The sequence below is a fragment of the Amblyomma maculatum genome, chromosome 8, assembly GCF_055883805.1.
Source record: "Amblyomma maculatum isolate TAMU_Amacu chromosome 8, ASM5588380v1, whole genome shotgun sequence".
Classification (NCBI taxonomy): domain Eukaryota; kingdom Metazoa; phylum Arthropoda; class Arachnida; order Ixodida; family Ixodidae; genus Amblyomma; species Amblyomma maculatum.
In genome coordinates this window covers 50,679,076-50,692,638 of record NC_139351.1, presented here as the reverse complement: position 1 = coordinate 50,692,638, position 13,563 = coordinate 50,679,076, and the positions used below count along the sequence as shown (strand labels likewise).

At 45.6% G+C, this 13,563-nt stretch overlaps 1 protein-coding gene across 1 annotated transcript in view; it reads left to right on the top strand.

Annotated features, from left to right (window-relative positions):
* The window catches only part of LOC146181142 (uncharacterized), a 34,613-nt gene extending 22,573 nt beyond the window's left edge, over positions 1–12,040 (top strand). Inside the window, exon 3 of the mRNA XM_084576274.1 lies at positions 10,884–12,040. Within this exon, the coding sequence (XP_084432400.1) occupies positions 10,884–11,987 (1,104 nt within the window). The 3' untranslated portion in view covers positions 11,988–12,040. The remainder of the gene's footprint in view (positions 1–10,883) is intronic.
* Positions 12,041–13,563: the final 1,523 nt, after the last annotated feature.

Below are 13,563 nucleotides of genomic sequence, written 5' to 3'. Positions count from 1 at the left end.
TTCACCATTTCTGATTACCAAGACACTAACCGAGGCAATTGGCCAAGGCTACAGATTGAAAAAGCTACCAAACGGCGATATTCTTTTGGAAGTTTTATAGAATCAGCAGTTCGAGAAACTCTCAAAAGTGACATGTTTTGGAAACTGCCCAGTAAAAATATCCCAACACCGTTTATTGAACACAGTGCGTGAAGCCATTTTCGACTATGGCCTAAGGTACTTCAGCGAAGAAGAAATGTCCCTCAGGTTTATAGAACCAAAATCAGGCGTGATAATAAAGAAACACAGACCAAGCACATACTCCTTACCTTCGCATCGAGCACGCTGCCCGAAGATGTAGAGGTGGGCTGCACACCAATAAAACTAAAACCATACATACCAAACTCACGTCGCTGTTTTAAGTGCAACAAGTATGGTCATGGCTCGCAGACCTGCCGAGGCCAACTCACCTGCGCAAAGTGTGCTTCACACGAGCATCCCGCAGAAAACTATCAAGTTGAAACACCTCGTTGCATAAACTGTGAGGGCAGCCATGCATCGTACTCACACACATGCCCAACCTGGAAACAAGAAAAGGATATTCTCACATTGAACGTCCAAGAAAACCTAACTCTAAGGGAAGCGCGAAAATACTTACCTCTTCTCAGAATCCTTCATACTCTGCTGTGAAGAAACCCGGGGCAGCATCACAGCAGTCTTTGACATCCGCCCAGGCCACACATGGGCAGCCTCGGACAGGGCCGTCGCCCCCAGGATGGAGCTAGTGCTACTCCACCACCTTCAAAGCAGGCTGCACGGCCCGACAGGTCAGCCGGCCTCAAGACCTTCCCTATCATCATCATCATCATCATCATCAGCAGCAGCAGCCTGACTATACCCACTGCAGGGCGAAGGCCTCTCCCATATTTCTCCAATTAACCAAGTTCTGTGCTAGCTGCAACCACTTCACCCTTGCGAACTTCCTACCTACCATGGCGATGCCTAACTCAAATGCTTCTGTGTATTCTGCACAATTGTACGGAACGTCCGAGAACGCAATGGACACAACAAATGATGATCGTCCTTGGCCGTGTACATCAGGGAGGCGGCTGAACTCTTTGGAGCGAAATAGAAAAGAAAAAGCCCAAATCACCGGGCCAGAAAAAAACTTAGTATTGCTACTTTTCCTCATAAAAAATGGCGTTTTTAGTCCAGTGGAACTGCAGAGGGCTTTTAAATAACTATTGTGATATAAAGGACATTCTTGTTTCACTCTCACCTGTAGCATTGTGTCTACAGGAAACTAATCTCGGTCCACAATATACAAACATACAAAGAAAATACAATGTCTTCCGCCGCGACCGAGAGCGTGTCAACCGGCTCTCTGGTGTCGTTGCCATCGTAGTAAACAATAATGTTGCAGCTAAAGAACCTAAACTTAACACTCAGTTTGAAGCGCTGGCAGCCACCATACTTTCATTCAAAACAGTGACTGTGTGCTGCATGTATATTGAACCACACAAAACAATAACACACCATGATTTAGAAGACCTTTTAAATCAACTACCGGAGCCGTGCGTGTTAGTTGGAGATTTTAACGCGCATTCCCCTATTTGGGGAAGTGAGAAAAATGACACAGGAGGACAGATTATAGAAGATATATTTTTATCACACAATGTCTGTTAATTAAGCACGGGGAAACAACCTATTGCTCTCCGAGCACAAGAAAAATGAGTGTTTTAGATCTATCATTTTGCTCACCTTCTGTTTTGAACGATCTTAAATAGGAAGGTTTAGATAATCCATACGGGAGCGATCACCTTCCAGCCCTAATTAGCTTAACATCATCACCAAACGTAATCTAAAAAAAAAGCTGCCGCCATGGAAGGTCGATTTAGCTGACTGGCTTCTTTTGCAATCTGAAGCTAGCCTAGAAAACCTGTTTTCTGAAGAGCTCAGCGTAGATAAAATAAACGAAAGGTTTACAAACTGTTTATAAATGCGGCACGCTTGGCTATGCCACAATCCTCGGGAGTTGCGCGCTAAAAGCATAAGGTTTGGTTCACTCGAGAATGTGGCGAGGCATAACAAGAGACAAAACAAAGCCTGGGGAACTTTCTTAGGTTCCCAACGTATGAAAACCTCATAGATTTTAAGAAAGCAAGAGCAAAGGCACGCTACATCCGGCGAAATGCTGAAAAAGACTCATGGAAAAAATATTTCTCATCCACAAACAGCTCAACTACACAAAAAAAAATGTGGGAACAGGTTTCAAAATTGAATGGAAAATTTTTACCATTTAAAATTTCTATCTTAACAGCACCGGGTAACCAAACAACTCTGGTGGAACAGGCAAAAATACTAGGACAACACTTTGAAGCAGTGTCAAGTTCCTCTCACCACACACAGCCTTTCCTAAATTACAAAAACACAGAAGAAAACAACTGACTTCCAACCACTGGTGGCACAAATGAACCCTATAGCAGCCAAATTACTCATTACGAAATAAATAGAGTACTGTATTCCGGCTAATAAACAGCCCCAGGTCTCGATAGGATACACTAAGAAATGCTGGCCCACCTTTCCGATTCCGCTGTAGAAGCACTTTTGAAATTCTTTAATAAAAGATTCAGGCTGGGTGGAAACAAGCTTTTATCGTACCACTCTCAAACCTGGAAAGCGGCCAACCTCCCCGAGCAGCTACAGGCCCATAGCACTGACAAGCTGCCTTGCCAAATCTTTTGAAAGTATATTGAACATCAGGTTAACCTTCATTCTAAAATCGCGTAAAATTTTAAATATTCATCAGTGTAGGTTTAAGAAAGCATGCTCAACAACAGACCACCCTGTTAGGCTTGAAAATACCATACGAGAAGCATTTATACACAAACAGCACTGCATCGCCGTCTTCTTCGACATGGAGAAGGTACATGATACTATTTGGAGGTTTGGCATTATGCGCGACCTTGCAGATCTAGGTATACGTGGCAGCATGTTGAACTGCCTAAAGGATTTCCTTTCTAATCTTTCATTCAATGCACGGTAAGGCTCAAAACTTTCAAGGACCTTCTCGTAGGAAAACGGAGTACCACAAGGATGTATTTTAAGCACTACTATGTTTGCTGTAAAAATCAATTCAATATGCAAAATAATCCCGAAATCCATCATGTATTCACTTTATGTTGATGATCTCCAGATCGCGTGCGCGTCATCTAACATATCAACATGCAAGCGGCAAGTGCACTTGACAATTAATAGACTAGCCACATGGGCAGACAAAATTGGATTGCAGTTTTCACCACAGAAATGAATTTCTGTTCTGTTTTCACTCAAACGAGGCTTGCATACCGACCCTTACCTACACCTGGAAGAGTTTGTGCTACCTATCAAAAGCGAACATAAATCCCCGGGAATTATTTTTGCAAAAAAGCTAACATTTCTGCCGCAAATAAATACCATAAAAAAGAAAGCATCCCAATCGCTCAACATATCTAAATACTGTCACGAAAGCACTGGGGGTGCAACAGGACATGTATTCTACACATTTACCGTTCTATAATACGCTCCACCTTAGATTACGTCAGCAAGACCCTCTTATCTGAAACACCTGGATCCTGTTCACAAATGGGGGTTGCGCCTTTCAACTAGTGCTTATAGAACGTCTCCTGGAAATAGTTTGTAAGTTGAAGCAAATGAACCACCTCTCTCAGACAGAAGAACAATGCTTACATGCACATATATATATTGAAAATAAGGTCCATACCCGAATGCCTGTCTTACCTTATAGTTACTAAGTACCCATGAAAAACAGTCTTTGAGAACAAACCCCGAGCAGTCAGACTAATAAGTCTTCGTTTTGAACAGATATGTCGGGGATTGAACGCATTCGACTCACTTCCAGACACTGCCCAAAGACCCAACTCACTGGCACCTTGGTACCATTTCCCCACCGTGTGCGACTACACATTAGCACCCTTTAGTAAGAAACGAACACCACACGATTACAAGCTGTAAGTGTTCTTCGCACTAAGTGAAAGGTACAAAGATTGCACAGCATTCTATACAGATGAGTAAAAAACAGCACTTTACGTAGGAAGCGCAGTAATACAAGAAAAATAGAAGAACATAGGCCGGTTGCCCGAATGCTCTGTTATTCACAGCTGAATGCTATGCAGTTTCATTGGCAGTAGAAAAACTTTACAGAAAAGAATTGAAAACAGCGTAATTTATATTGATTCTCTCAGTGTAATTAATGCACTACATCACATAAATGCTACATAACCTCTAATTGGAAACATCCTACATGATGTGATAGCTACACGATCCCACGGACAATCAATTAAGCTATGTTGGGTACCAAGCCATGTTGGAATCATCGGCAATGAGAGAGCTGATGCATGTGCCACAGCAGCCTACAATGCCAAAATACAACAAGCTAACATACCACATAGAGATATCTTAAAATCCATTAAGAGAAAACGAGGAGCCAGATGGCAGGCTTCATGGAATATTGAAATCAACAACAAACTACATCTCGTCAAACCACTCATCGAGGAGTGGAAATCATGTTGTCATCAAAAAACGCATCATTGAAGTTAATTTATGTCGCCTTCGCATCAGACAGCCACACTTAACACATAACTTATTCTCAAGAAAGAAGACCAACCTCTATGTGAGGAATGCGGAGAGGAACTAACAATAAATCACATATTGCTTTCATGCACTACGCTTGAGAAATTAAGGAAAAATACTTTAAACGTTTTTACAATGAACAAATCCCGTTTCATCCTAGCCTTCTTTTGGGAGAAGATGCACTGGTAGAAACTTCTCATGTTTCTAAATTCCTAAAAGAGGCAAACCTCTTAAGCAAACTTTAAAAGTTCTCATCTACAAAATAAAAACACCTTACTCTTGGCGCATGGTAGCCTGAGTTGCTTATGCGCCACAAAACCCAACACAACACACAGCACAGCTTCCACTCAGGTAATTGACTTTATACACACGTTACGATGATGGCTTGGGCTGTCCGTGGTAAGCGAAGCAGTGCTCCAACACTGATCCTTCGGGAGTCTTGTTTAGACGTGATGAAGCACAGAGCGTAAAGATGACAAAACAGAAAAGAAACACTCACACATAGACAAGGACGATGCTTCACTGACAACTAATAATATATAGCCGCACAGATTCTTCACTTCAATGCGCACCTAACTTCATTTTTTACTGTCCTCCAACCTGGAACCGCCATTGCGGGTCACTGCGAAGAGCGTAGATTATGCAAACTAAAGTACCCAGCAGGCCTTGAAGGTATTGAAAAGCTTATCGACAAGCTGAAATTATCAAGCACCCTTGTACCGATAGCATTTCTGCCAAGGTAGTTAAAGCAATTCCCAATCAGCGGCACATTGCAGATAATATTTGCCCAGTCCCTTGATCAAAACGCTCTTCCGACAGATTGAAAAATTAGCGAAGTGTTTCCGGTATTTAAAAGTAGTAACCGGTCCGATCCATCAATTTGTCGCCCAATATCCATAACATGCGTCGCCTGCAAACTAATGGAACACATTTATTGTCAAGTTGCCGAACCCTTTGATAACAACGCATTCCTCTTCGCTAATCAACACCGTTTCGGCCGTAGTTTTGTTGCGGAACGAACACTACGCTAATCGGTGAGCCACGTCGCGCAGCCCCCGTTGAGCCAAGCTGCGCACGCGCGAGGAGCGAGCGACGTCCCACAGAGCACAGATGGAGAGCCGCGTCGGTGCCGCCGCTGATTCCTCCGCTCCGCGGGTGACTCCACGGTGCCGCTGCCGCGCCAACTGTGCATGCGCCAGGAGGCAGTGACGTGACACGGTGCATAGCTGGCGCGCCGGGACCACCGCCGACTCCTACGCGGCGCGGTGACTCAAAGATGCTACAGCCGCCGCGTTCGCTGCAGATGTTGCTTCCACAATTCTACACGAAATGGCCATTGATCAAATCACAGCCAATATATTCTTATGAATCGTTATTGTTTGAATTCACCAGTGATCTTCATTCGAACATTCATTCATATTTGTTGCGGAAGCCACACTGAGCCTGCTGGACCGTTTGTTTCTTCGTGGTATCCACATCGCACCATCGCGCGGTAGTTACCAAGGCCTCGTGCCGCCGTCTCACCTAGCAGCTGCTCGTCCGTCGCCTAGCAACGCCGTGACACACGCTCACTCCTCTGTCGAAGCTGCGCTCGCTCCGGGTATATACCAGTGTGCTTTAACTCGGTTGATCAGTTTCGACATGGAAAGCCAATGAAAAGGCCAGGAGACTGGCTGAGAAGCAGAAGGAGCGATGCGCATATGAAACCAACGAAGGACATGCCGCCTGATTGCAGAAACGCTGTGAGAAGTACGCAGCTAAGCGCTCCGCTTCTACTTCCTAGTATGACGACTCCGAGGCTAGCTGCTCGAGGTCCCACTCTGAGTTCTCTTCTGCGGAGCATAGACTTAACAAACAGGACTGTTGGAATGCAATTAGGCGGAAACGTGTTGCCGAGGAAACTGAAGAAGGGCGTAAAGAAAGATTGGAGAGACAAAGAATTGCCAGTGCGGCTAGACGAGCCGCTTCTGCGTCTTGGTAAAAGTAGAGACCAAGTGACACTACCGACCACTTTCTTCTGTCAGCTTGGACCCATTTATCTTATCTTTGAATACATGCTTCTTCACCGACCGCTTACGGTTCACCTTCATAGGAGGACATCCCTCAGCCTCAACTAAGGTTCTTTCTGGAGTTGCATAATGCTCAGTTCTTGGTCCGCTTCTTTTTTCATCTATATTAACGACCTTCCCTGTGGTAGTCCATCGTCAATAAATCTCTTGGGAGATGACTGCGTCCTCTATCGCCGAGTTTCGTTTCATACTGACAGAACGTGCTTTAGGGTGACTTACTTTATAGAGGACTGGTGTAATAAGTGGCTGATGCAGCTTAATATTTCAAAATGAAAGATGCATGTTTTGCGCAAATGCTCTAACGTCACCCACTTCAATACTCTTTAAAGCCCACTCTCCACACTCCGGTCGAAAATATTTTCTTCCCCGGTGACTGTGAGACTTCGTCCCTAGAACGCAAGGCCGCAAAATGTTTTTGAAAAGAGTAACTAATAACGCAGTTACAGCCACCGCAATCACCCGATTCTGTCATGCCTTTCTCCTTCCGTTCCCTCGCAAAGGTTTTACACTCTCCTGCCCGAGGTCGTCTAGCCTCCGCAATACAAATTCCCCTTCCTCCTCCGCGTTTGGCGGGAGGTGTGGCGTGGCTTTCCGCGAGCGCGAAAAAAAACGGTCGAGGGGTGGTGGTAGTGACTATGGTTTATTTTTTTTTGGGGGGGGGGGGATACTGGTCACGTCTTATGTTGGCCATCTTTGTGGCATCACTCTTGGTGACCAGGGGAAGGGGAAGTTCGAATTAGGGGAAGGTTGGGGAGGGGGAGGTTGCTGACGCCGCATATGTCGCCGCCATTTCCGCACGGAGCACTATAGGCCCATGCAGGCCTACAGAACAGAGCTGAGGCCAGACTCCTCCAGATTAATCAGGAGGAGCCGGTGAGCAGAAAGTTGATTCCGAGCTGGGAAGAGCAATTGCCCTTCCGTATCAGCAGGGAGACCAAGATACCGGTAGCCAGTCAGAAGTTTCTGGCGCTGGCTAGCGGAGGCTGGACACACGAGGAGCAAGGGTCCCAGTGTGCCAGTGTTGCCGCAAGAGGGACAGGCTGGGCTGGGAGCTAGGCCATAGGCATACATGCGGGACGGAGTCCACGTGCAGCCTATTCGAAGTCTTAGGAGGAGGGATTTGTCCTTCCGTGAAAGTTTGTCAGAGAGCCATTGGAGATGTTCACCAGCGGCGATACGGCGGTCAGGATGGAGTGACCTTATCGACCTTCTCAAGAGGGGTCTTGAAAAGTCTAAAAGTGTGACATCCTCAGTGACTGGGGCGCCGTTGTCGTGCGCCGCTTTGGCCAGGGCATCCGCCTCTTCATAGCCCTGGACTCCAGTATGTCCTGGAACCCAATGCAGGGCCAGTTGATACCCCGAGTCCTGAAGGGCTAGGAGATGGGCTCGGAGAATATTCACCGAGAGGTTAGTGCCGTGGTAGATAGTCAGGAGCTGCAGAGCAGATCTGGAGTCACACAGAACATTCACAGGTGCAGGAGGGACACTGGAAGCGATGAACTGTGCGGCTAGATGTAGACCGGCCAGCTCAGCAGCTGTTGTATTGGCAGGGAATGAAAGGCGGCCGGACCTAGACTGGTCTAGCTGCGGTGCTGTCATAGCAACAGCTGCTTGTAAGGTAGCGGGTCGAACCGAGCCATCCGTAAAGAGGAGTGTAGAGGATGAGGGTTGCTGTTATCTGCTGGAAGGCAGCTGCAGGGGTGTGACGTTTGGTGTGACCGTCCATATCCAAAAAGACAGGAATTGGGGGTCGATGGGGTGGAGGGGGCAGGACTGAGAAACCTGGGATGGGACCAATGATTTCTCTGTACACTGTATACAGCTTACCCATACGAGAATGACATTTGCTGTGCAGCCGTGCTAGGAGTGAGGCACCATCTGGAGCATGGCTGGGACGATCAATGTGGGCCATTCCCCTCTGGGCGAGGAGAAGATCCAGAGGGTAGATACCAGCTTCCGCGAGGGTAGCGGGAATCTGTGAGGACTGAGGGACTCCGAGGAATCTTCTAATCCAGCGCCTTCGAATCGTGTCGAGACGAATGACTCGAGTCGACCGAAGGGAGACGAAGGGAAGGGCATATATGATGACCGATGTCGCCGCTGCCTCAAAGAGCTTGAGTCGAGGGAGCGCGCGCCGCTGGATTCAGTCTGGCCGTGGTGAGGGAAAAGCGCGCTGCGAGCGGTAGACACCCATCCTTCTCCCGTCAGTCAGCGAGACGGACGAATGGACATCGTTCGCGGTACGTACGTCATTGCTGTGGCCCGTCGGGCCAGCGCAAGAAACGGGGAAGCTGGCTTCCCGGAGGAGAGCATGAGAGAACTTTGAATTGTATTTTCGATGCTTTGCGGCGCGCGCGTCACTGTAGCATTTTGCACAGACTATCACCGGTACCTGATCGAAGCACTGGGCTCCTTTGCTTAAAAGGGCTTTCCCTGGACAGTGGCCTTTTAACACAGTCAATATTTCACAAGTACTAAAGTATCGTTTCTCAGTGTATTAATCTCAAGTAATTTAAACTGGTTCGAATATATCATTAACTGCTCGCTGAGAGCTCCAAAAAACTGGGCTTTATTAGAAGACCATTATCATTGCCCCCCCCCCGTCCGTCCATAAACTGGCATATGAAACCTTCGTACGATCTAAACTTGAGGGCTTATTAGCATTCTGGTGTTTACATCATACTTACTTCTTACATTCTTTAGAATCAGTGCAGAACCGCGATGCTCGTTTTATATCTTCAAAGTATGACTAAACAATCAGTATAAGCAGTATAACGCCATCACTAGATCTTTTCATATTGGTCTTCCTTCGCAAGACATCACACCTATGCTTCTTGCAAAAGATATTCTATCATTTGATGCACCTGCGCCAATCTCTCCTTCACCCACCAGCATGGTCATCTAGACGAATAATAAATTGGTTAAGCACACAGCGCCTACATGAATCAACGTCTGCTTTAAAAAAAAAACAATTTTACCAACAACAATACAGGCATGGAATGAATTATCAGATCCTATAGTGTAAGGAAAAATGACCCTGTCAGACTTGAAGAACGTGTACTCTCTGGCTTTGAACAATAAATTTGTCTGAAATTTATTTCCTCACCCTAAGGTTGACGCTTTTGAGACCCTCGTTTGTAAGTCCCTTGCTGTCTTCGATTGCAATTTTTTTATTTTACAGGCTATATTCATTGTCCTTATTTCTCTCATTCTATATATATATATATATATATATATATATATATATATATATATATATATATATATATATATGTATATATATAGACATGGATTGCTTGTTACTAATGGGCCAGAGTTAAATTCAAACAGGGTGTCACACAACTTTCCCGATTATCTATTTTAATAGATAATCGGGAAAGTTGTGTGACACCCTGTTTAAGTATATATATATATATTTTACTAGATTTTTGCTTTAACATAGTTGGCTTCGGTCATGTGTTGCTTTATGTACGCCGCCTCCCCACCCTTATGTTATATCCTGTAAAGGGTCCTTAATGGTTCAATAAATGATGATGATAGAGGTTTTGAGAAATAATGTGTAAAACCTGACAGGTGATAACTGTGGCTGAATATTAGTATGCCTTCCGATTTCTTATTAAGGAAAGGGAGTGAATTCTTGTATTGCTGGGAGGACAGTTTTGGACGAAGTTAGGTATATATGGGAGGAAGGAAGAAGTAGCCGTGGGTCTATAAATAGCCCGCTGTTCGCTCAGCATTGTCCTTGTCTACATGTATATATATTCTGTTCGTTGTCATCTATTAAGCTGCGTGTTTCATTATGTCTGAAGGTCAACTACCTCAACGTTCTACTTTATAATAGTTCCTGTTTAGGCCATTTTCAGCATTCACAACCTTTCAGGCCCCGCTGTAAAGACTTCTTGCAATCTCACTTTATTGGCATCCAAGCGCATCTATATGAAGGGAGAAGAGCATGCAGTGTGTGAGAAGCTGAATCCGTTTGCAGGTGATGTACAAGAGATAAAGGATTTTATGGGAAAAGGTATTCATTATGATCATGAATTTCAGCGTCACAATTGTGCGGTAGAGGGCTTGGTGGTAAAAGCGTTTTGTATTGCGCTCGCTGCTGAGTGACATCATTTGAACTCTAGTCCCACCCTAAATATATATTTTTAGATTATATCCTATTCACTATCATGACGCGCCTTTCGTTTGATATCCTAGGAGTGCATCTTGACTGGAAGCGGTGACCAGTGTGGTGTGGGATGCACATGCACTATCAGCGCATCCTTCCAACCTGACGCCGAGAAGGGAATTTGCTCAAGCGGCGGTAATGGCCTGACATCTCTTCAGCAGCCTTCATCATATCCTGGCACTGTTCCTACCCAGCCCTCTCAGTTTGGGACATCTGAACAGCAACCACCAGTCGGAATGCCCACCGATTATGTGTCACCTCAGCCACATCAAGGTGGTATTGGGAGCGGTATGCAAGGGTACTCTTACGGGACAGGTGGAGGCTACGGCAATTCCTTTGGGAACGGAGGCGGATATGGGTCATCGTATGGACGCCATGGAGGCAGTAGCGGAACAGGATCACAGATAGCAGGAGCTCTAGGAGCTTTGGGAGGTGGGTTGTTGGGTGGACTCGGCAGAGGAGGAATGGGGATGTACGGAGGAATGGGAATGGGAGGGTTTGGAAGTGGAGCAATGGGTATGGGGGGGCTTTTAGGAGGAGGATTGGGTGGGGGTGGCTTTGGTGGAAGAGGAATGGGATACGGCAACGGACTGGGAGGACTGGGGGCAGGCAATGTAGCGTATGGGCAAGGAATGGGAGGAGGAGGTGCTGGCTACGGGCCACCTGTTATTGCTTCACAATCTCAAATGCCTCCAAATACTATGCCAACACCCGACGCAGCAGGGAAAACACCACCTCTATCTTCGGGAGGAAGCAATGAAAATACACCTGGAGAAACTTTATCTCCGCAAAATGGGGCAACCTCAAATACTGGAACAAAGCCTGAGACGCCAGATGCCCCTTCGAGCAGCACTTCTGATGCTTCTAAACATTCATCGCCATCAACCCACCCACAAACCGCCGGATCATCAAGTGCAGGAGCGAAGACTGAAACAAAAAACGTGCCTTCGAGCATCACTTCTAACGCCCATCCTAAACGTCCACTTCCACCCACAAAGCCTAAAGTCCCTCCACCAGCTTCACTGTCCCGAAGACCGCCTCCTGGAACTGGGCGACCTCCGTCTAGTGGGAATCGTCCAGTTTTGGCGCCACGTCCTGTTCCTAAGCCAATTAGAAGGCCAATAAAAGGTTGAACTATTTAAAGGCTGCATGAAGCACCCAATAAATCTTCCTTGCAATTAAAAAAGCAAACAATTTCTATCCTCTTCATTTCTTTAGTCGTGACGTCTGCATCTTACCGCATAAATATCTATTTTGCATTCTAAAACAACCTTTACAGCGTTCATAAATATCCTCAAAGCAAAACGACAATAAAAATTGATGTGCAAAAGAAAACCTAAACATTAGCAGCAGAAAAAAATGTCGTGGTATAATACTAGCTTTATGGCATGACTTGATTCGCTAGCCTGAGTGGCTAGCGCTGAGTGGCTTCCCAATGATATCGGAAGTACCAGCAACAGCGGCATAACCTTTTTGTACGATGTCTGAAAGCATGAAGACAGGTATTCACAGAGCATTGAGCCCGCGAAAAGGGCGACATATCCTGCGTCTGCCCATTGTTTCTTTAATTCGACTAAAATGTCATTAACTGGTAGTTTGCTCGGAACAACTAGGCATACTTCTTTTGTTTTAACATTACAACTACCATTTTCTGCTCCCTCTCCTGGTTATCTTCTGTGTAAGTGGAATCTGTTCTTACTTTGCGCTGTTATGCCCCCAAGGTGAGTACTGGTAAAGTGCAGCTCTTTCATACTTTCTCCTTGAGGGATACTGCCTAGCTGCTAGACACAATATGTGCGTTCTTCTAAATGCACTCCATCCCTGTCTTTTTTTTTCTAGTTTTGTTTCTTCCGTCTTCAGGATCCGCGGTTATTACCTGTCCAAAGTAGGCACATTTACGTACCACTTCCATTGCTTCGCCACCTGGCCTAAAATAATTTTTTTCTAGTTGGTTGAACGTTACTTCAGTCTTGTGAATATAAATTTTACCCTTCAACTTAAATGTTCTATGCGAAAAAGCATTCTTTGCGATTCGTCATCTGTGTTAACTAGCAAAGCAAAGCCATCAGCTAATAACACATTACTGAGTCATTCTCAATCAAGCCATATCCTTAACTACACCAATTCATCATCATCATCATCAGCCTGACTATACCCAGTGCACGAAGAAGGCCTCTCCCATATTTTTCCGATTAACCCGGTTCTGTGCTAGCTGCATTCACTTGACCCCTGCTAACTTCTTAACCTCATCCGCCCACCCAACTATCTGCCACCCCCTGCTACGTTCTACTTCCCTTGAAACCTGGTTTTTTACCATAAGCGACCATCCGTTATCCCCTCTTCGCAGTACATGTCCTGCCCATGTGCATTTTTTCTTCCTAATTTCCGCTATAATGCCGGCAACTTGAGTTATTTCTCTCACCCACTCTGCACGCTTCCTATCTCTTAATGTTACCTCTACGCTTTTTCGTTCCATAGCGCTCTGGGTCGTCCTCAACTTAAGTAGAACCTCTCGGTTAGCCTCCACGTTTCAGCCCCATAATTGACTACAGGTAAGATGCGACAGTTGCATACTTTCCTCTTGAGCTATACCGGTAAGTTGCTAGTCATAATCTGCGAGTGCTTGCCAAATGAGCTCCACCCCATTCTTATTGTTCTTATTTCTTTTTCATGGTCCGGATCAGCGGTTACTACCTGTCCTAAAAGACA